Source organism: Theropithecus gelada, chromosome 7b, assembly GCF_003255815.1.
Source record: "Theropithecus gelada isolate Dixy chromosome 7b, Tgel_1.0, whole genome shotgun sequence".
NCBI lineage: Eukaryota > Metazoa > Chordata > Mammalia > Primates > Cercopithecidae > Theropithecus > Theropithecus gelada.
In genome coordinates this window covers 36792776-36818261 of record NC_037675.1, presented here as the reverse complement: position 1 = coordinate 36818261, position 25486 = coordinate 36792776, and the positions used below count along the sequence as shown (strand labels likewise).

The 25486-nt window shown below is 36.3% G+C and overlaps 2 protein-coding genes and 1 pseudogene across 13 annotated transcripts in view; 1 reads left to right on the top strand and 2 right to left on the bottom strand.

Moving 5' to 3' along the window:
• RALGAPA1 (Ral GTPase activating protein catalytic alpha subunit 1) overlaps positions 1-25486 on the top strand; it is a 278210-nt gene that overhangs the window by 38519 nt on the left and 214205 nt on the right. For all 12 annotated transcript variants that reach the window (XM_025392196.1, XM_025392200.1, XM_025392190.1 and 9 more), the window contains exons 4-10: positions 392-449; positions 8905-8948; positions 10654-10831; positions 13955-14070; positions 18652-18790; positions 20090-20298; positions 21956-22195. In XM_025392196.1, coding sequence (XP_025247981.1) covers positions 392-449; positions 8905-8948; positions 10654-10831; positions 13955-14070; positions 18652-18790; positions 20090-20298; positions 21956-22195 — 984 coding nt within the window. The remainder of the gene's footprint in view (positions 1-391; positions 450-8904; positions 8949-10653; positions 10832-13954; positions 14071-18651; positions 18791-20089; positions 20299-21955; positions 22196-25486) is intronic.
• LOC112628883 (glutamyl-tRNA(Gln) amidotransferase subunit A, mitochondrial-like) lies at positions 4920-5874 on the bottom strand. Its single transcript, XM_025392205.1, has one exon. The coding sequence runs from the start codon at positions 5475-5477 to the stop codon at positions 5061-5063; it is 417 nt and encodes a 138-aa protein (XP_025247990.1). The 5' UTR covers positions 5478-5874; the 3' UTR covers positions 4920-5060.
• On the bottom strand, positions 14397-14533 carry LOC112629590 (annotated as a pseudogene).

The window sequence follows — 25486 nt, the reverse complement described above, 5'->3', positions numbered from 1 at the left end:
ACGGAGTTTTGCTCTTATTGCCCAGGCTGGAGTGCAGTGGCGTGATCTCAGCTCACTGTAACCTCTGCCTCTCGGGTTCGAGCGATTCTCCTGCCTCAGCCTCCTGAGTAGCTGGGATTACAAGTGCCTGCTGCCACACCTGGCTAATTTTTGTATTTTTAGTAGAAACGGGGTTTCGCCATATTGGCCAGGCTGGTCTCGAACTCCTGACCTCAGGTGATCCACCCACCTCGGCCTCCCAAAGCACGGGGATTACAGGTGTGAGCCATCGTACCCAGCCTATTTTGTATTTGTTATACTTAGTGAGCCCTTTAATTTTTCACATTTTGCAGGATGTGAACTCATTACTTGGTTTCATTCTTTTCTTTTTTCTCTTTATATTGATTTTCAGAAAATTTTACAACTTCTTCCAGAAAGAATTCATCAGCGATGGCAGTTTCATAGTATTGGTAAGTAATTCAAGTATGTATTTCATATTTGAAACAAAGAATAATATATGAAAAATGCTCTTTAATGGGTTGTTAGTTGAAATGAATTAATAGGTGATGCTTTAGTAAAAAGAAAATAAAGAATACAAGAACAGATTGACTAGGAATATAAGAAAAATTATAGATGAAGGGTTTGTAGTCAAAATGCCATAGGAAGTTTTTGGATCCACTGCTTCCTTTATTCTGATACATTAACAATGATGATAAAACTATAAAACAAAAAAGCAAGATTAGCATCTCTGTGAATCAGAAATGGAAGAAAAATGCAAAGTGCCAAACAGAATGGACATTTGTGTTGTTTCTAGTTTCTTTACTTATTGTTTGCTAGTTGTATTTGTTTTATTGTATATTCCTTTGGATTTACTACTATGATAGGGTTATATCTTCTGTGAATGAGTACAGTTACTTTTTTTTTCTAATTGAATGCCTTTAATTTCTTCTTTCTTTCTTTTTTGTTTATTGTGCCTCCAGTACAATATTGAATTAAAGTGGCAAGAAAGAGCAGACATTCTTGCATTATTCCTGATTTCAGGGAGAAAGATAATGGTCAGTCTTTCACCATTATATATGATTTTAGCTGTAGTTTTTTTGTAGATGTCTTTTATCCAGTTGAAGAAGTTCTGTTCCTAGTTTGAGAGTTTTTAATCATAAGTATACATTGTAATTTGCCAAATACTTTTTCTGCGTCTATTGATGCGATCATTATCAGTGTCATTGGTGCCTTTGTCATTTATTCTATTAATATTATATATTTTACTAATTGATTTTCAAGTGTCAAACCAACTTTCCATCCCTGAGGTAAATCCTATTTACTATTTATAGTCCTTTTTATTTGTTGCTTACTTCAGTTTGCCTCTCTGTTTATGATGAATATTGTACTGTATTTTATTTTGTCAGTCTTTATTTGGCTTTACTATTAAGATAGCTATAGAAGTTTAGAAGTGGTCCCTCTTCTGTTTTCTGAAAGAGTTTGTGAATGAGTGGTAGGTAGCATTTTCTTCTTTAAATAGTTGATAAAATTCAAAAGTGAGGCCATTTGTACTTGGACTTTTCTTTGTGATATTTGTAATTATTACTTCAATTTCTTTACTTGTTATAGGTTTATTCAGATTTTATATATCTCTTTGAGTCAGTTTGATAATTTGTTTCTTTCTAGGAACCAATTTGTTAGTAGAAAGTTGTTTAAGTTACTCCTTTTAGTAATCCTTTTAATTCTCATAGGGTCAATAGTGATGTCCCCTTTCATTCTTTTTTTTTTTTTTAACATTACAGAAACTATTTATTTATTTATTCATTCATTCATTCATTCTTTAGTGGTTTAACTTTATTTTTAGATTCAGGGGGTACATATGCGGATTTGTTACTTGTGTTTATCTCATGATGCTGAGGTTTAGGTTATGATTGATCCTGTCACCCAGGTGGTGAACATAGTACCTAATAGTTTGTTTTTCAACCCTTGTCCCTCTAGTACTTCCCAATATCTATTGTTGCCATTTTTATGTCCGTGAGTACCCAGTGTTTAGCTCCCACTTACAAGTGAGAATATGTGATACTTGGTTTTCTGTTCCCATGTCAATTTGCTTTAGGATAATGGCCTCCAGCTGTATCTATGTTGCTAAATGTTGCTACAGAGGACATGATTTCATTCTTTTTAATGGCTATATCCGCTTCCTGCTTGATTTTGGTCATTTCTGTCTTCTCTCCTATTTTATTGGCCAGTCTAGCTATTTGTCATATTTGTTGATCTTTTCAAAGAACAAACTTTTGATATCATTGATTTTCTTTATACTTTTTCTGCTTTCTATTTTCTTGTTTTCCATTCTGGTCTTTGATATTTTATATGTGTGTGTGTGTGTGTGTGTGTGTGTGTGTGTGTGTGTGTATATATATATATATATTTTTTTTTTTTTTTTTTTTTTTGAGACGGAGTTTCGCTCTTGTTTCCCAGGCTGGAGTACAATGGCACGATCTCGGCTCACCACAACCTCTGCCTCCCAAGTTCAAGTGATCCTCCTGCTTCAACCTCCCAAGTAGCTGGGATTATAGGCATGTACCCCCACACCCAGCTAATTTTGTATTTTTAGTAGAGACGGCGTTTCTGCATGTTGGTCAGGCTGGTCATGAACTCCTGACCTCAGGTGATCCGCCCACCTCTGCCTCCCAAAGTGCTGGGATTAAAGACGTGAGCAACTGCACCCAACCTACTTATTTTTTGTAGTACTGTATTTATTATTATTTTTTTTTAAGAGACAGGATCTTATTCTGTCACCCAGGCTGAAGTACAGTGCCATGATTGATCATGGTTCACCGAAGCCTTGAAATGGGCTTAAGCCATCCCCCCACTTAGCCTTTTAAGTAGCTGGGACCACAGGTGCACACCACCAGGCCCGGCTCACTTTTTAAAATTATTTTCTTAGAGACAGGGTCTTGCTTTGTTGCCCAGGCTGGTCTCAAACCTTCAGCTTCAAGCAATCCTCCTACCCCAACCTCCCAAAGTGCTAGGATTACAGGTGTAAGCCATCATACTTGACCTCTTATTTTTTATAAAACATTCTGTGGCAGGCCTGATGCCCAATGCCTGTCATCTCAGCCCTTGGCAGAGGCTGAAACAGAATGATCACTTGAGGCCAGGAGTTTGAGACCAGCTTGAGCAACATAGTGAGACTCTGTCTTTAAAGACAAAAAAAAAATTTTTTTAAGTTAGCCTTACTTGTTGGCATGTGCCTGTAATCCCTGCTACTCAGGAGGCTGAGGCAGGAGGATCACTTAAGTCCAGAAATTCAAGGCTGCAGTAAGCTATGATCACACTGCTATACTCCAATTTGGGTGACAGAACGAGACACAATCTCTAAAACATGAAAATAAGAAAAGATGCAGTGACTCATGCCTGTAATCCCAGCACTTTGAGAGCCTGAGGCAGGTGAATCGCTTGAGCATAGGAGTTTGAGACCAGCTTGGGCAACATGGTGAAACCCCATCTCAGAAAAAAATACAAAAATTTTCCAGATATGGTGACTCCTTCCTATAGTCCCACCTCCTTGGGAGGCTGATTTGGGAAGATCATCTGAACTTGATGAGGTCAAGGCTGCAGTGAGCCAAGATCATGCCACTGCACTTTAGCCTAAGTAAAAAAAAAATGATACCCTATCTCAACAACAACAGCAACAAAAAACAAACAAACAAAAAATAATTAAAAAAGAGAGAAATTCTGCTTGCTTTGGGTTTAATTTACTATTCTGTAGTGATGCTATCTTGGCTCACTGCAACCTCTGCCTCCTGGATTCGGGCGATTCTGCCTCAGCCTCCTGAGTAACTGGGACTACAGGCACATGCCACCACATCCAGCTAATTTTTGTATTTTTACAAAAATTAGGATTTCACCATGTTGGCCAGGATGGTCTCGGTCTCCTGACCTCATGATCCACCCGCGTCAGCCTCCCAAAGTGCTGGGATTACAGGTGTGAGTCACCGTGCCTGGCCCTGTTTCTAGTTTTTTAAGATGTAACCATAGAATATTAATCTGATAGATTTCTTCTTTTCTGATATAGATAGATATTTAAAACTATAAATTTCCCTCTAAGCTTTGCCTTAAATCCATCCCATAAGTTTTAGTATGTTGTGTTTTCATTTTCGTTCAATTGAAAATATTTTTTCATGTCTTTTTTATTTCTTCTTCAACCCATAACTTATTTAAGAGTGTTATTATTTTTAAGCTCTTCAAATATTTGATGTTTCCACAATTATTTTCCTTTTTGATTTATAACTTAATTCCTTTGTCATCAGAAAAAAATATTTCTGCATGATTTTAATCTTAAAGTTATTGAGATGTTTTGTGGCCCAGAGTATAGGCTCTCTTGAAGAATGTTCCAGTGTGCTTGGAATTAATGTTTATTCTAGAGTCATTTAAAATACTAAATTTAGTTTTCAATATGGTATTCAATAAAAATTATTAAATTAATGTATGGCAATTATGTGATCATTGAAGAACAAGAAAGGACTTGAATGAATAAATGGAATTTTGTGCAATATTCATGGGAGATAAACTTGATAGTGTAAAGGCAACAGTTTTTTAAAAATTTGCATGATATATTTATCCCTATTGTATTAGAGAGACAGAGGCTAAGTTTTCATTTTCAAGGATTGATGAACAATCCATAACTTCTTGAAGTTGAGTAATAGGAAACTTGTTTTTCAAACCATTTGGCTACTGTAAGAAGTTGCCAGCCACAAAATGCACGTCCAGTAAACTGCAGTCCTATTGGCAACCCTTGGTTTGAGAGTACAACAGGGATACTCACTGCTGGCAGTCCTGCCATGTTTACAGGTTGTGTAAAAATATCATCCTGGGCACTTCCTGTTCTGTGGTCTTCTTTGATGAACTCCAAGTATGGTACTGCCACACTCAAGGTGGTGTGGGAGTTAGCATACTCCAGAGTTAAAAGCATTCACAAAATCATTAGCAATGAGACATCTCACTTTCTGTGCTTTGAAGAAATAATTTTCATATTTTTATGTTAACAAGAAAACATTTCCTGAGAGAATTCTTCCTCTTACAAAATCATTGAACCCTTCTCATCTGGTTGCAATATCTGTGGCTTCAGTAGACACATCAATGTCACATCTGTGACCATATTGTAGCCCATCAAATCTTGCTATACTCGATGCTGCTTCTGATATGCACAATAGATGGTAGCAGACAATTGAATAAGTGATGTGAGAAAAGGATACTTCAGTTACTTTGGTCCCCTCAGACTCAAAGAGGTCAGCAACTTTGGACCAAAGAGACTGTTCTTCACTTGATAATTCCAGTACAAGATATTCCTTTGGAATTCCTATACATAGTTTGCTCACATTTGTCAAACTGGGAAGCATGAATGGTTTAACAGGATCCTGTACTGTGGTAGAATCCTTAGGGTCGTGTCCAGCCAGTACACCCAAGACAATTGCTGCATCATCCACACATCTGGTTAAGAGTCCTTGCACATCCATCAAATTCTCCGGTGAAATGAGACCATGATGGAAAACTAAGCCACAGCTTGGTTTGAAACCAACAAGCCCACAGTAGGCAGCAGGATTTCTGATCAGTCCTCCTGTATATGATCCTAAAGCCGCATAGCATGTGAATGCCGATACGGCAACTGCACTCCCACCTGAGCTTCTTCCAGTTATCAGCCAGTCTGAATCTTCATTCTCAAAGTGGAGATTCTACTTCCTCTTTTCTCTATATTGTTTTGAATAACTCCAGGGTTTTTTTTACTGGTCCAAATACGCCATCTGTGTTTCCAGTTCTCATAGCAAACTCATCTAAATTTGTCGTTCCATTAGTAAAGTTCCCTAATCCAACAACTTCGGAACTACTATAGCATTACCTTTCAGCATATTTGATGCACATGTAAGACAATTTTTGGCTGGGTGCAGTGGCTCACGCCTGTAATCCCAGCACTTTGAGAGGCCAAGGTGGGTGGATCACCTGAGCCAAGGAGTTTGAGACCAGCCTGGGTAACATGGCAGTACCCCAACTCTACAAAAAAAAATAGAAAAATTAGCTGGGTGTGTTAGTGTGTGTCTGTGTTCCCAGCTACTGGGGAGGTGAGAGGATAGCTTGAGACAAAGAGGCCGAGGCTGCAGTAAGCCATGATTGTGCCACTGCAGTCCAGCCTGGGTGACAGAGCAAGAACCTGTCTCCAACAAATGAATTTGTTAAGTATATATATAAATATTAATGTCACACATTAATATTTATCAGATATTAAATATATATACCGTGTATATCAAATATATATCATGTATATCAAATATATATACACACACACATATAACAATTATTAACATTCCTATAGGGATTTTTAAATGTAGCCTAACAAATTTATCTTAAAGTTTATATGTAAAATAAAAGCCAAAGCAATTTGGAAGAATAACAAGTCGGACCAAGAGGGTGGTGTTGTTGGCTGTTTTCATGCCTGATAACAAGATAAATTATAAAATTATACTAACAAAGGCACTGTTACTGATGTAGGGATGGATAAGTGGGTGAATGAAAAGGAACATGGAGATGAGCCAAAGACCTAAGCTTATGTATGGAAGCTTGAAATATGATTGAGATGGCATTTTAGTTCATTTGAACACCATAAACCCCAAAATAGTACTATACTTGGTTTTCCATTTGCGAAAAAACAAATTCTCTTCCACCCACAAGGAAATACATTTCTGATAGATTCAGGACCTACATGTGAAAAGCAACACATAAAAACTTTTTGAAGCGAATATTTGGTTTATAATTTTAATGTAAGGAAGGATTTCTTTAGACATAGAAAGAACACGTAAGAAAGAAAAACATTGGCAAATTGATTATATTAAAATTTAAGGCCAGGCAGGGTGTCTTATGCCTGTAATCTCAGCACTTTGGGAGGCCAAGGTGGACAGATCACTTGAGCTCAGGAATTTGAGACCAGCCTGGGCAACATGACAAAACCCCATCTCTACAAAAAATAGAAAAATTATCATCCAAGCATGGTGGCATGTGCCTTTAGTCCCAGCTATCTGGGGGCTGAGGCAAGAGGATTACTTGAGCTCAGGAGGTCAAGGCTACAATGAGCCATGATCATGCCACTGCACTCTAGCCTGGGTGACAGAGCAAGACCCTGTCTCAAAAAAAAAAAAAAATTAAAACTTATCTGCATCAGAAGATACCACCGCCCCACCCAACAAAAACTTGAATTGTTTGGGATAATATATTTTCAATTCATAGAAATAGACACAGAATTAGTAATACAGAAGGAACTCCATATATATATATATAAATATAAAGAAAGCCAGGTGTAGTGGCCCACACCTGTAATCCCAGTACTTTGGGAGGCCAAGGTGGGAGGATCACTTGAGGCCAGGAGTTCCAGATCAGCCTCGGCAACATAATGAGGCCCTCTACAAAAAGTACATAAATTAGCCAGACCTGGTGGTGCACGTCTGTAGTCCCAGCTACTCAGGAGGCTGAGGTGGGAGGATCACTTGAACCCAGGAATTTGAGGCTGCAGTGATCTATGATTGCACCGCTATTCTCCAGCCTGAACTCCAGAATGAACAACAGAACAAGACCCCATCTCTTTGAGGGGGAAAAAAAGGACAACTAAATTGAAAATTGTACAAAGGATAAAACAGGGAAACCTTGAATGGCCAAATTAAAAGATGTTCAGTGTCGCTAGGAAATATCAAATGAAAGCAGTATTAAGATAGTTAACATACATCAGATTATCAAATATTAGAGCATCTGTCAATGTTTTGTGCTGCCAACAATATGGTACTAGAGCCCTCCCGTATACTGCTGGTAGTACTATTAATTGTCACAACTCCTTTGGAGAGAATTATCTAATATTTGGTAAAGCTGAAAGTAATTTTATTCCTATTTATATACCTCAGGGAAACTCAGGTGTGTACAGGGAATCATGAACAAGAACTATTTATTATGGTACTCTTGGAATAGCAAAAATCTGAAAACAAACCAAATGTCTTAATATAAAGATGATAAATAAATTTTGGTATGTTCATACAGTGGAATAGTTTGCACTTCTTAAAATGTATTAACTAGAGCTACATTGATAAGTATAGATAAATTTCTTAAGCTAATGCTGTATGTGAAAAGTAACTTATAAATGACTTTTAAAAAATAAATGACTTGTATGAAACAGTTTATATTATTTTTTATGGATTTATAAATGTGTAGTAATAATATAAAAATATTTTTGGAAATGATTAATACCAAAGCCTGGATAATGGTTTCCTCTGGGGAAGAAAGGAACAATATGATTTGGGCCTCAGTGATACCTATACGGTAAAGTAAAATATTGGAGATAATGCAGGTAAGTGAAACAAACATGGAACTACGTGTAGATTTATTCATACTGAATGGTGGTCCTCTGCAGGTTTGTTCATGTTATTTTCAGTATTTTATTGTAGGTTTGAAATACTTCATGATTGAAAAGAAAAAAAAATTAATGACTTTGTGCAACTTAGAAAATTAGTATAATGGAAATATTTGTTAGGAAATATTACAGTTAGGGATGTTCATAAGGTTAACTAAATGAAAATTTTCTATAGTGGATTTCATTTGGATAGTGATAAAGTGTTTTATTCTTAGTCTAAATAAGAGATTTATAATAGATTGTTGTGTTAAATGCAATTTTGGGCCTAGGTTTTGTTAATTAAAAAAATCATGTTTAATTGCAATAAAGCATGTGTTGAAAAGGTGATTCTTTTTATATGCCCTTCCGATCCCAAGTATGGCCAGAAGGATATAAAGGTCACCAAGAATAATTTGGAGGTTGCCAAGGACTTACTTAAAAGTGTTTTCAAGTCCGACCGAGAACTCTGACATTTACAAATAGATAAGATGTGAATATTTAAAATCATGTTTTCTTTTCAGGTTTGATTTTAAAGAAACTACTTCACACAGGAAACTCCTTAAAGGTACAACTGTGTTTATTTTCTATGACTTTAAAAATACTGAGTAGAACATACATGCCACCTGTTAACACTTTTCATACCTAAACTTTTTCCTAAAGATCTCTGAATTGTCTTCAGTTTATTTAATTGAAGTGAATTCACTTAAAATGTAGCAAGAGGCCAGGTGCAGTGGCTCACTCCTGTAATCCCTGCACTTTGGGAGGCTGAGGTGGGTGGATCACTTGAAGCCAGGAGTTGGAGACCAGCCTGACCAACATGGTAAAACCCTGTCTCTACTAAAAATACAAAAATTAGCTAGGCATGGTGGCAGGCACCTGTACTCACAGCTACTTGGGCAGCTGAGGCAGGAGAATTGCTTGAACCCTGGAGGTGGAGGTTGCAGTGAGCTGAGATCACGCCACTGCACTCCAGCCGGGCGGCAGAGTGAGACTGTATCTAAAAAAAAAAAAAAAAAAAAAAAAAGTAGCAAGAGTTTGTTTGACAAACCATTCTAGGTTGACTGGGGACATTGAAAAATTGTTGTACTTTGCCACTCAGTGGACTCATTCACCAGCAATCTTTCCTCTTTATGGTCCCCAGAAGAAAAACATTATTTAGTCATTCGACAGATTATTCTTCATTCCACCATAGCCACTATTAGATGTAGAGGGAAGTAGGGGAGATACATATATGTATATATAAACGTTTTTGTTTCTTTTTCATTATGTCATTGTACTATAATAAGAGAAGCTGCCCATTCCGAAAATATCTTACTGTAGGTTAGATAAAATAACATTATTACAGGGGCTTTTGACTTCATGGCTTGGGTATAAAAGTACAAAGGAATAAGCCTTCCTGTAGCTTTTCTCCTGTTATCTGGCTGAACCATGAAAGTGACAGCAGTTGAATACCTTTGACAGTGGCCATGAACAAGCTCTGATAAGGTAATTTCCGAAGCTATCAATGAGATTACGTAGTGGAAGAATGAGTGTTTTGCTTGTCGGAGATTGAATTTTCCTCTATTTCTCTTTTACTGTTTTTATGCTGAGAGAATGTTCATTAATCAATTAAAATATTTATTGTCTTCTGTGTACAGGGTATTGTTTTAGGTGCTTTAATAGAGTAGAACAAAGTTACTATCTTGGAGCTTAGAATCAAATAATAAGGAAATGAGATAATTTCAGAGAGGTTTTAAATAATTTTATTTAAATAATTTAAATCATTTTATTTTAACTTAATAATTTTAATAATTTCAGAACTTTTCAGGGGCAAGAACATTGAATTCTCAATGTGCCAGGATCCCCATAATCATTCCTCCTTTTACCAAACTCATTCTCACTACTAAGTCATTGTTCTCTCTCTTCTTGCTTCTTGGATTAGACTGGTGGTGATGGGAGGTAGGCAAGGAGGGAAGTAGACAAGAAGGAAATGATTTTCTAATTTTTATAAATGGAAATTATAGAATAAAAATTACCTGATGCCTTTAGAGAACAAGTTCATTCTATACTTGTTAAAAATCCGTGCATTTGTATTTCCAAATAATGATTTCAATAGATGCTATTGATATGTCTTGTCTCTCTCCTCTTCCTCAACTTCCCTTTCCTTCCCTGCCCGGCCTTTTGAAAGTATCATTCTGTAATCATCATCTAGAGAACTTTGTTTTTCAAAGGAAGGAAGGATTTCCATTATAAATAAAAATACTGTCTATTTTCATTTTATTTTATTTTAGATTAGGCGAGAAGGTGTTCGTCTTTTCTTACTGTGGTTGCAAGCTCTTCAGAATAACTGTAGCAAAGAACAGCTCTGGATGTTTTCATGCTTAATCCCTGGATTTTCAGCACCACAGTCTGAACATGGACCTCGAACTTTAGATAATCTCATTAATCCTCCACTCAACCTTCAAGAAAGTAAGATTCATGGGATGTTACCTGTCAGTATGTTTAAGCTTTCTATGTAGTCTCTTAGTGTATTTTTCAAATGTCTGTGCATTAATTAACTGGATAATCCAAGGCAATGTTTTAAAACATAGCTTTTATTATTATTCAGGTATCGTGAAGTCAGCAGATCAAGAAAGCTGTTGAAATAATAGTTTGTTACTCACAGTTCCCAAGCGGAAGGGGCATGCCATGCCACAAGGGCTACGTGGAGAAGCACCAGAGTTGGTCAGGAGGCAGAGGGAACCAGGAAAAACATGGGCAAGAGTCTTTATTATGATTTCTGTGGCAAGAAATAGGCAACCCAAGTTAAGCAAATTTAGGATTAGCTAGTTTGAATAATTCCAGTGGGCTGTAGGGCATAAGAATTGTCCCTAGTTGTCTAGTACCCAATCCTTTTGTAATTAGGGCAAAGGAGTAGTCACCCTGAATGTGAGTGTAGAGGAGGTGGTAGGGGTGTGGGCTCTGGATTGGTTGGTTTGAATATGAAAGGCATGCTCACAGGCTAGTCACTTACTGTCTCTAGGAACTGGCTAGCCCTGGGAAGGACATATTCTCTCTAGAATCAGTAAGGCTTCAGAGGTGTAAGCATCAAAAACCTGCGGTTAATACAGATCATTTAACATTTTTCATTAATTACTATTACATATCACCTTGTATCCTGGAGTTAATTGGATGTACATTGAAGTACAAGTGTGTTTTATTTTGTCCATTAGATATGACTGTGAAAATGTTATATGTAAATTGAATTTTTATAAATTTTCATAAATAGTATTGCTATTTAAAAATTTATAATTTCAGTGATGTTTAATTTTTGCTTTCATTCGTGAGTCTTTGTGCTTTTTACCTTTTTTCTAATATTCCTTTTTTTTTTTTGAGACAGAATCTCACTGTGTCACCCAGGCTGGAGTGCAGTGGCGTGGCCTTGGCTCACTGCAACCTCCACCTCCTGGGTTCAAACAATTCTTCGGCCTCAGACTCCCTAGTAGCTTGGGCTATTGTTGCCTATGCTGTAGTGCACTCCCATGATCGGCTCACTGTGACCTTAGACTCTTGGGCTCAAGTCAATAACTGGGACTACAGGTGCATGCCACCCACCACACCTGGCTCATTTTAAAATTTTTTGTAGAGATATGGGGTCTTGCTATGTTGCCTGGCTGGCCTTAAACTCCTAAAGTCAAGCAGTCCTCCCACCTTTACCTCCCAAAATGTTGGGATCACAGGTGTCAGCCACTATGTCTGGTCTACTTAACAGATGTTCTATAAGCATTTTTTCTTCTGCCTCTCTTTATAGAGAGGTTTTCTTTCATCACTTTTTTTTAAGAGGTAAGGTCTCAAAGCTGTGTTGCCCAGATTAGAGTGCTGTGGCTTTTCACAGGTGCGATCATAATGCACTGTAGCCTTGAACTCTTGGGCTCAGGCAGTCCTCCAGCCTCAGCCTTCCTGAGTAGCTGGGACTACAGATGCATACCACCACACCCACTCTTTCATCAGTGTTTTTGTGGATGACTTTAAAAATAATTATTATTCATTTTAAATACATTTGTGACTGACTTCTGCCCCTTCTCTTTTTGAGAATAGAAGTTTTGCTTTTTAGTCTATAAGATGTGGAACATATGGAATCTCTGTATACTCCCCAGCGGAGACTAAGACATATTTATGGGAAGAGTGAGTATTAAGGGGATTTTTATAGCTTCACAAAATAAAGCTTTCATAAAGTGTGTTCTTCTGTATGATGACAGTGGTCCAGGAAGTCCAGAGTACAGATGATAAAGTCTGTACTTTCTTTTTTCTTTTCTTTTTTTTTTTTGAGACAAGAGTCTCACTCTGTTGCCCAGGCTGGAGTGCAGTGGCGCAATCTCGACTCACTGCAACCTCCGCCTCCCAGTTCAAGCAATTCTCGTGCTCCACAGTAGCTGAGATTACAGGCACATGCCACCACGCCAGGCTAATTTTTTGTATTTTTAGTAGAGATGGGGTTTCACCATGTTGGCCAGGCTGGTCTCGAACTCCTGACCTCAGATGATCCACCTGCCTCGGCCTCCCAAAGTGCTGGGATTATAGGCGTGAGCCACTGCGCCCGGCCTAAAGTTTGTATTTTTAAAGAATAATTTTTAAAAATGAGTGGCAGAATAACATACCATGTATTATTTAAGAACTGAAATCTACCTCTGTTGTGAGCTTGCTGGTTGATATTTACTGAGAGTCAGGTTTAGGGACCTACATGTGTTTACCAGGTACTAATTGTTCAGCTTAGGAAATATTTAAGAGAATTCAGCTAGTTGCGGGTTGACTTTCTTGCATTTGCATTTGTTATAATGAATTTTTTTGAACATCTGAAAAGTAAAAAATATAAAACTTTCTTATTTTGTAAGTGTTAACAGATTGGTACTTTGATAAATAACTGCATTATTACAAATGTTTGTGATCTTATGGAATTTTTGTAATGGCAGTCTTCATGTGAATTTCAAATTGCCAGAAGTTCTTTCTCAACTGAGATGTTACATACTTGTAATCTCTGTGTTATTTGTCTGTCCATCCCTTTGTCACATTCTCTCAATCAAGGGTTCACAAAACAGCTGATTATTAAAATTTGTGGCCAGGCACGTTGGCTCACACCTGTAATCCTAGTACTTTGGGAGGCTGAGGTAGGCAAATCACCTGAGATCAGGAATTTGAGACCAGCCTGGCCAACATGGTGAAACCCCATCTACTAAAAATACAAAAATTAGCTGGGTGTGGTGGCAGAAGCCTGGAATCCCAGCTACTTGGGAGGCTGAGGCAGGAGAATCGCTTGAACCTGGGAGGCGGAGGTTGCAGTGAGCCAAGATCGTGCCATTGCACTCCAGCCTGGGTAACAGAGTGAGACTCCATCTCAAAAATAATAATAATAATAATAATAATTATAAATAAATAAAATTTATTGTTGTGATCAACTATCAGGGATGATCTCAAGATTTATTTCAAGGATCAGTCATTAGAAAGTTTTCTAGCAATTTTCATTGCATACACATTTTGCAGTTAAAGTTTATTTGGTTATATTATTGTTTTACTAAATTTGTTTTGTAACTATACTATTCTTTTGTCTTTGGATAGCTCAAGTCACTATAGAAGAAATCACTCCTCTTGTCCCCCCACAATCAGGAGATAAAGGGCAAGAAGATCTCACAAGCTATTTTCTTGAAGCACTTCTAAAATACATAGTAATTCAGGTACTTGTTATCTTCTTTGATATCACACTCCTTACTATCCTATATGGGTGATTCCCTTTTCTCTCTCTTACCATTATTCTATCATAGTAGATATTTGCTTGTTTTCTTTTCGTCAGGGAGGTTGGAGGGGAAGGGTCAATGGCTTGCTTTTAATTAGCTTTAGCTTTTAAGCTTTTGCAAGTGTAATCAACCAAGTGATGGTGGTAGGGGATATTTCCTAAACTTGTCATGTAAACTCAAATTTTAGATTCTTCTTTGGGGTAAAATAGACTCTTCACTCTACAAGGGTATTCCTGAGTTACAAAAATTCTCTCTTCATGTTTTTTCCCTGTATTCCTCTATTCATCCTTGGCTGCCACAATAAAAAAGACAGAAAGTACAAGGACTTGTTTTTCTTGCATCTGTAGTGGAAACCTTAGCAGCAGACAGTAACTGCTCCAGGTCTATCACATAGTAGATGGATATATTTGCTTATTTTCTTGAAGAAGTGACAAATTTTTGCTATTGAAAATACATTAATATCTCTTTCTCAAATCATTGGAGGGATGATGACACTCTTAGGAATCCAGAGAGGGACATTTTTGTAGACTCTTTATGTGTATACCTTCTTATGTGAGACAGTTGCACGTATTTTCTAATCCTTTCATTTGTAATCAGCAGTTGTGATACTTCAAATGAAAAGCTGAAAATTGTTTGATTTAGGAATCAATCTGCCAATAGGGAGGCGGGCTGCAGGATGATCAGGAGAAATGTAATTTACAGTTAAACCTGTTTATATCTTTTGAATTTCTAGGTGCATGTATTTTGCAAGGTAACCTATTCACCTTTAGATATAAAATGTACATACCCTGATTGATGAAAACGCTTTTATTCGCACATTTCTTGTAACGGCTCCAAACACAAAAATGCCTTATACCTCAGAAACAAACATTATAAAGTTGATTTGGACCCTAAACTAGATTGCCAGAGTTTGAACCCTGATTCCACATTTTACTAATAGTGTGGCCATTGGCAAATTACTTAACCACTTGCTGTTTCTGTGTCCTTATTTGTAAAATAGAGATAAAAATAACACCATTTTGGTGTTTGAGGCCTAAATAGTGAAAAGTGCTTAGAATAAAATATTGCGCAGCACACCGTAAGTGTTCTGTAGTGGGCAGATGTTGTGATCATCATTGTTATTACTAGTTTTTCTTTAGAAAATACTTTTGTACTTCGTATAGATTTTAAATATTGCTTTACTGATTTATTGAGCTATAATTGATACACAATAAACTGCAACATTTGAAATTTACAGTTTAATGAATTTTATTAGATGTATATATCCATGAAACCTTTACCACAATTAAGATAATGTATATATTTATCACCTCTAGGCATTTTCTTGGATCTTTGTTTGCTTTTTTATTTGTTTGTTTGAGACAAGGTCTTGCTCTGTCACCCAGGCTGGAGTACAGTCGTCCAATTATGGCTTACTGCAGCCTCAACCTCCTGGGCTCAAGTGATCCTGCCACCTCAGCCTCCCAAGTAGCTGGGACTACAGACCACTGAGCCGGGCTAATTAAAACTTTTTTTTTTTTAGAGCGATAAGGTCTCACTCTGTTGCCCAGGCTGGTCTCAAACTCCTAAGCTCAAGTGATCTTCCCACTTGAATCACAGCCTCGCAAAATGCTGTGATTATAGGTGTGAGCCACCATGCCCCTTGGATCCCTTTGTAATTCATCCCCTTGAATTACTACATCATCATTTTATCCTTAGACATCCATTGATCTGTTTTTTGTCATTATAGAATAATTTGCATTTTCCATAGTTTTATGTAAGTATAATCATAGGGTACATACTTTTTTTGGTCTTGTTTTCTGTTTGATTATTTTGAGAATTGTCTGTCTTGTACGTGTCGGTAGTTTGCTCCTTTTATAGCTTTCCATTGTGGGGGACACCAGTTTATCCAGTTATTTGTTCATGGTTATTTGAGTGGTCTCTAATTTTTGGCTATTTAAAGTAAAACTGCTATGAATGTTGGTAAACAAGTTTTTGTGTGAACATATAACAGTAGAATGGTTGGGTCAGATAGTCGGGGTATATACTGACTGTTTAAGAAACTAGCAAACTGTTTTCCAAATGACTGTACCTTTTTACATTCCACCAGCAATATGTTAAGACTTGTACAATTGCTTCATATGCTCACCAACAGTTGGTATGGTCAATTTGTAATTTTAGCCGTTTTAGTGAATGTGTAGTGGTATCTCATTATGGTTTTAATTTGTATTTCCCTAACAGCTAATGGTACGTTGAATATCTTTTTGTGTGCTTATTTTTCATCCATATATCTTGGATGAAGTGTCTGTTCACTTTTTTTTGCCCATTTTTAAATTGGGTTGTCTTATTAAGTTTTTTATGTGTTTTAGAAAGAAGTCCTTAATCAGATGTATGTTTTGCAAATATTTTCTTCCAGTAGCTCATCTTTCCATTTTCATGGCAGTTTTTTAAGAAGTTTTTTATTTTGATGAAGTCCACTATACCACTTTTTTAATGGATCTGACTTTCAGAATTGTTTCTAATCTTCGTCTAATCAGATATCACAAAGATATTCTCCTACGTTTTCTTCTTGAAGTTTTATAGTTTTTTTTTTTTGTTTTACATTAAGGTCTGTGGTCCATTTTGAGCTAATTCTGATGTATGAGCAATATTGGCCTTAATCCTTTGATTAAGGTAGTGTCTGCCAGGCTTTTCCAGTGTAATATCAGTAAGTATTGCACTGGAAAATCAACAAGTATTTTGTGGGAAGTACTGTGTAGCTACCTAAATATTCCATTTCTTATAGAAATTTCACACGTTTTAACATCCATTGAAGGCTTTTGACTTTGTAGTTATGAGGGTTATTACCAAATGGTAATTTTTAAAAACAGCTTTTTTGAGATATGATGCACATTTCATACAGTTCACTCACTTAAAACATACAGTTCAGTGTTTTTTAAGTATATTCACAAGGTTACACAACCATCACAGTATAATTTTAGTGCTAATAAGAAACCTCATACCCATTAGGAGTCAGTCATCCCCAGCCCTAGGCAAACATGAATTGACTTTCTGTCTCTATGTATTTGCCTGTTCTGGACATTTCATGTTAATAGGATCATACAATATGTAGTCTTTATTGACTAGCTTCTTTTACTTAGCAAATGTTTTCAAGGTGTATCCATGTTGTAGCATGTATCGATACTTCATGTTTATTGTGCTGAATAATATTATATTGTATACGTATACAATATTTTGTTTATCTCTTCATCAGCCAATGAATATTTGAGTTATTTCCACTTTTTGGCCAACTGGTGATATCAATTCCATCATTAATTCTACATTCAAGAGTTGGCTACATACTGTAGGAAAAAGCTTTCTCCCCTCCCCGTTTATTTACTTACTTATTTATCTCAACATGGATTTATGCATTCCTGGTAATTCATGTGTTAGTATTTACTACAGTTACTAATTTTGATGCTCAGATTGTCCTAAATTTGTCTAGTGGAAGTTCCTTCAAGCTGACTCCTATGCCTTTGAATTGTTTCCATCTTTGAGCACTTCCATACTTCCTGGCACCACAAGATGTTCCAAGCTCATCTCATACCTTCCTTGCTCTGTCTGGAATCTGCTGCTTCTCTAAGCTGTCATTCATTTTAATGAAGAATTGTATTCACAGACACAGATACACACAAATCCATATTCCTATCTGTCTGTCTATCTATCTGTCTGTCTGTCTGTCTATCATAATGTTAATTCATACCCATTTTCCAAATTTCAATCTAGTACCACAGGGTTCATTCCCATTTCTTCGTTTCCACATTTATAACTCTTACCTGTCAATGAGAAATGTGGCTCATATTATTCTCAGTGTATTTACTTATTTAATTAGTTCCCCCTTGTGTATGATCAATCTCCTGTTGCCACCATTGCCCTCCTCTGCAGACATTCTCCTTAACTTGATTGGGTTCCATTACCCCATTCTGGGCCTTTGCCAACCACCTGCTTGGATGTCTTTCTCGTACCCTATATTATACTACTGTATCTCTTTCTGACCTCACTTCTCCCACTTCGTGGACACCCTCCTCACCCCTCTCAGATTGTGAGTCCCCACTGGGTTCCTGCCTCTGCTGTACCCTCTTTATGGATGCCCTGTGTCCTGTGCTCAGGCTCTGATTATCTGCACTTGACTGCTGCTACCGCTTACATACACACACTCCTACCACATATGCTTATGTATTTTGTATGATTTTTTAGGCTGAATTATTCAGGAAGGGACAAAAGGGAGAGAACTTTAATATTTTTGTCATTAGTAGGGCCAACTTTTGTATAATTTTCATAGTTTTTTGAAGCACACTACTAGGATTTTTTAAAAATATACGTAATGTACTTGTTTGACATTAGACCAATTTAAAAGATTTGTCCTTACGCTATGTATCATGATCTTTAGTGTTAACAGTTCAGTGTATTGCAACCTTTTATAAGCTTGTTTATAATTGCTAATACTTCCTTTTAAGAGATTCTTTCTTCTGGAATGATTCTAATTATATAATTTATTTTTAGGTAAAAAGTTTAGAATGGAAGAACAAAGAAAACCAAGAAAGGGGATTTTCATTTTTGTTTTCACATTTTAAGAAATACTACTTGCCTTATATTTTTCCAAACATCTGTAAGGAAAACAGTTTATATCATCCTATACTTGGTAGGTAATGTTTGGAATTTTCTGAAAGAACACACATAAGAGTAAAATAATCTCTCACTGTAAAGTTGGCATTTGTTACTGCAGGAAACTGATCATATTTAATACTTGTATTGGTTGGTACAGATATGATACCTAGATTCATACTGAAAGCAAATTTATATTAATAGGAAATTTTCAATGAGAATGAGATTTTTTTTTTTTTTTTTTAAAGAGACAGGGACTCACTCTGTCACCAAGGAGGCTAGAGTGCAATGGCATGATTATAGCTCACTGTAGCCTTGAACTGCTGAGCTCAGGCAATCCTCCCATCTCAGCCTCCCTAGTAGCTAGGACAACAGTCATGCACCACCACATCTGGCTAATTATTTTTTTTTTTTAGAGATAGGGTCTCCCTGTGTTGCCCAGGCTGGTCTTGAACTCCTAGCTTCAAGTGATCCTCCCCCTTGGCCTCCCAAAGTGCTGGAATTGTAAGCATGAGCCACCACATACAGCCAACAATGAACAGTTTTTTAAAAAACTTATTCTCTGGATCTTATCAATTAGAAAAGTTAGCCCACCAGAAATATTTGTGGTTGTAAATTAAACTGAATTCTTGTTTGGTATGATCCTTAGACTATACTATAAATTTTATTTGTAAGGTCCCCCCATATGGGGGTTCAATCAAATATTAGTCTTATTCAAATTCTATATGGATAATTACATAGCCATGTTTCATCCAGTATTTATATAGATGGTGCAAAAGTAATGGCAGTTTTTGCAATTACTTTTAATAATTATTGCCCCAACATACCTCTTGGAGCCTTGAGCCTAGAGCCTTGTGTACAAATCCTGGGTTAGAAGCGTATCTCTGCCATATATAGAAGGTATTGGTCATCCGTAGGTAAATTGTCTCTTTCCCAGAAAGGTGTTCCTAATACCAAGTTTAGGGAATTAACAGGCTTAGGTAAAACCTCATATTTGGTATGACTTCAAAATATGTGTTTCAGTGTTAGGTTAATTGAAGTGAGCTCTTATTTATTTTAAATAGTTCTGGAAGCTTCTTTGTACTTAGGTAGGTTTATTGAACTTTTTGATATTTTGTAAAAATAGATGTTTCTATATATCATCCTGATATATATGGTTCACTCTTCTGAGTTCCATGCAACATCTGGCAAATTTTGAAATGTCATTTTTGTGCTAAAGCTAGTTCTAAAACCAGAATACAGTAACAATATTTTCTTAAATATTTAAAAATGTAGGTCTTTTCTAAACATAATTTCTTTCTTATTTTGGTTTTCATTTTCCTTTTATTTTGCACAGACATCCCACAGATGAGACCAAAGCCACATTATGTCATGATAAAGAAAGATGCTGAAACCAATGAAGCAATCTATTGTACAAAGGAGCCTTTCATTAAGGCTCGTGTTATTGTCATTCGTTGGCTGGTTTCTTTCTGGCTGGAGCCAAAACCACATACAGGACCTCATATTCCTGGGATGGAAGGTGAAGTCTTGCCAAAGAATATTCAGGTAATGCACAAATGAGGCAGGCTTGTTAAAGTTAGAAATGGCTTTTGAGATTTAGTCCATTGATTTCAATTGCCTTAGGTGGAGAGTACACTTAAATAATAGTGCTATTATATTTGTATAAATATATTTTATAAATGCAAATTTTACTTATAGAGTTAATAAGTTTCCTGATAAAGAAATGAAACTTGGGAAGTATAGAAGATAATTTCATTAGTATATCAGTCTCAGCTTCTTATTTCTATATTTTAATTATACAATACTAAAAATATTCTTTATTGTACAGATAAATCTTATAAGTGAAAATAACTGTGATCAAATGGTAGGACCTTGATGGCCCTTTTTATTTGGGGGCATTCACAAAATGCAGATTAAAAGACCTGTTCACACCCCCTTCCCCCTTTTTCAACAAAGACTCCCAGTCTAGAAATGTGATATAAAATTATAAAGCAATACAGTAGAGTAATATTTCAAACTGTTGTTTTGGATTTAACAGTTTACCTTTTTTTCATTCTTCTTTTTTATTTTCTCTTTTCCCTCATGGTACATTTTCCTAAACATGTCTACATTACAGTATTTTTACTATTTTTATTTTCCTTTCCTCAGATTTTCTTACTTAGTTTTTAAAATCTTAAACTGTGTGTGTTTTTTCTATAACACCTTAAATCTTTTATAAGTAGAATAAAGGTATAAAGTGTGTTTAATTAATCAAAATTCAGAAAATTTGAGTTTTATTCCTCTTAGTTTATTTATCTATAGCAAACTGTATGGTGTGTGTCCTCCAAAACTTTGCTCTAAGTTCTGTAAGTGTGAAAATTCTCAAGCAGAACTATCTGCTTTCTGATCCTAGAACGTAATGGATGAAAATCATAAATGTTTTTAGTTGGAAAGGTATATTTGAGATCATTTATTTAAGCTCTGTTATTTTATGGATGACAAAACTGAGGCCAAAAATTGAGTAACTTAACAGAAAGTAATTTATACCACAGAATAGTGCTACTTCTACCATATAGGAATTTGCTTATCACCACCTTAAGACTTAATTTTCCCCTGTCTTTCTGATTAGGCTTGATCTTCAGCCTTGGTGAAAATTCGATTGTCAGAATTATAGAATTTTCTCTCAAGTTTTCTAATATTTTCTTTTAGTTTCGTTTCTACTTCTGTCATAAATTTTGTTCCTTTGTTTTTTGTTTTGTTTAAGAAGCTTTTACTTATGTAAATTTTTGTCCACAGTAAAATAGAGATAATTTTAAACATTAAGGTTTTATTAGGTAAACATTCTGATGTTAAGTTATTTACTTATTCTTGAAGGTCTGAACTGTCTCTAATTCCATTATTCATCCACCCAGCTTTAATTAATAACTTGTTTGAACTGTAGACTTACTGAGAAACATGTATAACTATAGGTGGATAGATGATTAATTACCACACATTTTGGAGTATCTCTGTCACTTAGATGTTGAGTTATTTGCATTGCCAATTAATTATTTAGAATGGCTTTTAAATGAAACTCTATGCTCAGAGTTTAAGCAGTGGTATAGATTACTTGGGAAATGTTTTGGATTTTGTCAGTATTACCTATTAAAAGACAAAATGCACAGTGAAATGATTATGATATTGTGTCTCTCTCTCTTTTTTTTTTTTTTTTTTTGTATTTTAGAGAGCAGCTGCTAGTTTAGTATCCAGAGAAGAAAGCAAAAATGATAATGCTGATAAAGCAGACAGAACTACAGAACCCGAACAGTCTCATTCCAATACAAGCACTCTCACGGAGCGAGAACCTAGCTCATCTAGTCTCTGTAGTATTGATGAAGAACATCTCACAGACATTGAAATAGTTCGCAGAGTTTTTTCTTCTAAAAGAAGTAATGTAAACTTTGTGACAGAGATATTTCGTCAGGTAACATACCTCTCAGTATTTTTAATTTATAAGGGAGGCTTTTATCTTTAATATTAAACATACTGATTTTTAGCTGGGAACAGTGGTGTGTACCTTTAGCTGTAGTTGTTCAGGAGGCAGAGGTGGGAGAATCGCTTGAGCCCAGGAGTTTGAGGGCACTTTGAACAACATGCAGAGACTGCATCTCTTAAGAAAGGAAAGGAAAGGAAAGGGAAAGGGAAGGGGAAGGGGAAGAGGAAGGGGAAGGGGAAGGGAAGGGAAGGGAACAGAAGGGAAGGGAGACAGAAAGGAGGAAGGAAGGAAGGGAGGGAGGGAGGGAGGGAAGGGAAGGGAAGGGAGGAAGGAGATCACTGATTATTAGCTATTTAAAATATATTCTTCATGTAGATTTTTTAAGTTTATACTTAGTTTATAAAATGTATCTCTAATCCTTTAGTATTTTCTATTCTTTATATATTTTAGTTTGTGATACTTTTAACTTAATAATTACTTTTCCCCTTATACTCCTCCTGTTACCAGAATAATTTTTAAAATTACTCATTATAGATTGAAACTCTTCTATCATTTGATTAATAAACTATAGTAAAATTATTTTATCTTCCACTCTCTCATCAGTAAATGGTTTATGATTATAGGAAGGGAGGTTTTTATTGCTTTTACCCTCAAGGCTTAGTTCTGTCCTCTAAGGCATTCTGAAGTCAAAGTTGATTAAGACAGATATTTCTTAGGGAAAATATAGAAAGAAAGGGAAAATAAAAGAACAAAAAGCTATTTCACATGAAGATAGCTAGAAATCCCTAAGTGCATGTTCTCAAATATGTAGACATTTTGTGGAAAAGAAACCTTATGAAAACTACCATTTGCTCTTGATGGCAAAGGCACTTAACTTTTACAGGTAAACAACATTGAGTTTTGCAGCTGAGGGGGATCATTCAGGTGTCTCAGCAAGTAAGTGGTAGATCTTTGACTATGAAATGCCCACATCCTGGTTCCCATGTCAGTGCTCTTTATTCAGTGCCACACTGCGTTCACATGCCAGGGAGCTCTCTAGGCAAAGCAAATACTCTTGATCTCCCACACATATTTATTGATGTGTAAAACAAAGCATGAGAGAGCATTAGTCTTGTCAGCCTAAATTAAAGAAACAAACTTGTTTTCATTTTTTGTCCAGCATTAGCAGTGGTTCTAGCCAGATTTAAGGTTTGTGTTAACAGAATATATAACAATTGGGAAAGGAAAGATATTTGACAAATTATGTTGGAATACTTGTGGGGAATTTTAAAGCTTATAGAACTATTCAGCCTTTCCAGTTGTTGAGTCAGTTTAAATAAGTTTATTTTTCTAGGCATTTACTTATTGTGTTTGTTTTCAAATTTGTTGACAAAGCTCATCACATCCTCTTATCCTTTTAACCTCTAAAGCATTTATATTCATATTCCTCCTTTTCATTCCCATCAGTGCAGTATTTAATTGCCTGGTAATTTTTTAATTTTTTTGCAGAGTGGGGTCTGGCTATGTTGTCCAGGCTGGTCTTGAACTCCTGACCTCAAGCTATCCTCCTGCCTTGGCCTCCCAAAGCGCTGGGATTACAGACATGAGCCACTGTGCCTGGCCCTATCCCTTGTTTGTTTCTCTCTCTCTCTTTTTTTTTTTTTTGATGGTGATTCTTGCCAGAGATTTGTCAGTTTTATTATTTTCTTTCTGTCTTTTTCTATCTTTTCCCCCGAGACCCCATTCCTTTTCCTTTAGTGGTTGTCATATAAGTTTTAACATGTATACTTCACTTTTCAAGTTCTAAAGTTATTTTTTTACCCTCTTCCTAATCAATACAAGGACCTTAGAACCCTACCAGTCTGATTTTTCCCCCCAACATATATATTAAGTAATTTTGTTCTGTTTTTTGTGTTGGTGTATATTTGTTACATATTTGCCACTTTATTTTATCATGATTTCTTCCTTTTCAGATCTTCTATTTAGAATCACTTTCCTCTGCTTGAAGTTCATCATTTAGAAATTACTTTAGTGGATGTATGTTGGTATCAAACACTTTTAATTTTACGATTTTCCCAACTTTATTGAGGTATACCCAACAAATAAAAATTGCATATATTTAAGGTATACATTGTGATGTTTTGATACACCTATACATTGCGGATGATTACTACAATCAATCTGGTTAACATAATCATGGCCTTACGTAGATAAAATTTCATTTGCTTATATATGGTAAGAACACTTAGGATAAAATCTTCTAGCAAATTTCAAGTGTAAAATACAGGATTATTAACTGTAGTCACCATGCTAGATATCCAGAACCTGTTCATCCCACATAACTGAACCGTTGTACATTTTGATCAGCATCTCCCATTTTGCCTACTGCTCAGCCCTTAGTCACTACCTTTCTACTCTGTTTTTATAAGTTTGATTTTTTAGATTGCACATTTAAGTGAGATTATACAATAAATTGTCTTTCTGTATCTAGCTTATTTATTTCACTTAGCATAATGTCTGCTGGGTTAGTCCATGTTGTTGCAAATGGTGGAATTTCCCTCTTTTTGTTTTTTTGAAACAGGGCCTTACTCCATTTCCCAGGCTGTAGTACAGTGGTGTGATCACAGCTCACTGCTCAAGTGATACTTATGCCTCAGCCTCCTGAGTAGCTGGGACTACAGGTGCACACCACAATCCCTACCTAATTTTAAAAAATTATTTTATAGAGAGGGGTTCTCACTGTATCGCCCAGGCTGATCTCTAAGTCCCTGCCTCAAGTGATCCTCTCACGTCGGCCTCCCAACGTGCTGGGATTGAAGGCGTGAGCCACTATGCCTGGCCCTAGGATTTTCTGCCTTTTTTTTTTTTTTTTTTTTTTTTTTTTTTGAGATGAAATCTCGTGCTGTTTCCCAGGCTGGATATGGTGGCACTATCTTGGCTTACTGCAAGCTCCACCTCCCGGGTTGAAGTAGTTCTCATGCCTCAGCCTCCTGGGTAGCTGGGATTATGGGCATGCGCCACCACGTCCGGCTAATTTTTGTATTTTTAGTAGAGACGGGGTTTCACCATGTTGGTCAGGCTGGTCTCGAACTCCTCACCTCGTGATCTGCCCACGTTGGCCTCCCAAAGTGCTGGGATTACAGGTGTGAGCCACTGTGCCCGGCCAGATTTTCTGCTTTTTACTGTGTGTGTGTGTGTGTGTGTGTGTGTGTGTGTGTGTGTGTGTGTNTCTGCTTTTTTGTGTGTGTGTGTGTGTGTGTGTGTGTGTGTGTGTGTGTGTGTGTATGTGTATGTGTGTAT

What these genes read in the sequence shown, in the direction of transcription:
- LOC112628883 (XM_025392205.1), bottom strand. Translation starts at nt 5,477, where the DNA reads ATGGATGTGCAAGGACTCTTAACCAGATGTGTGGATGATGCAGCAATT.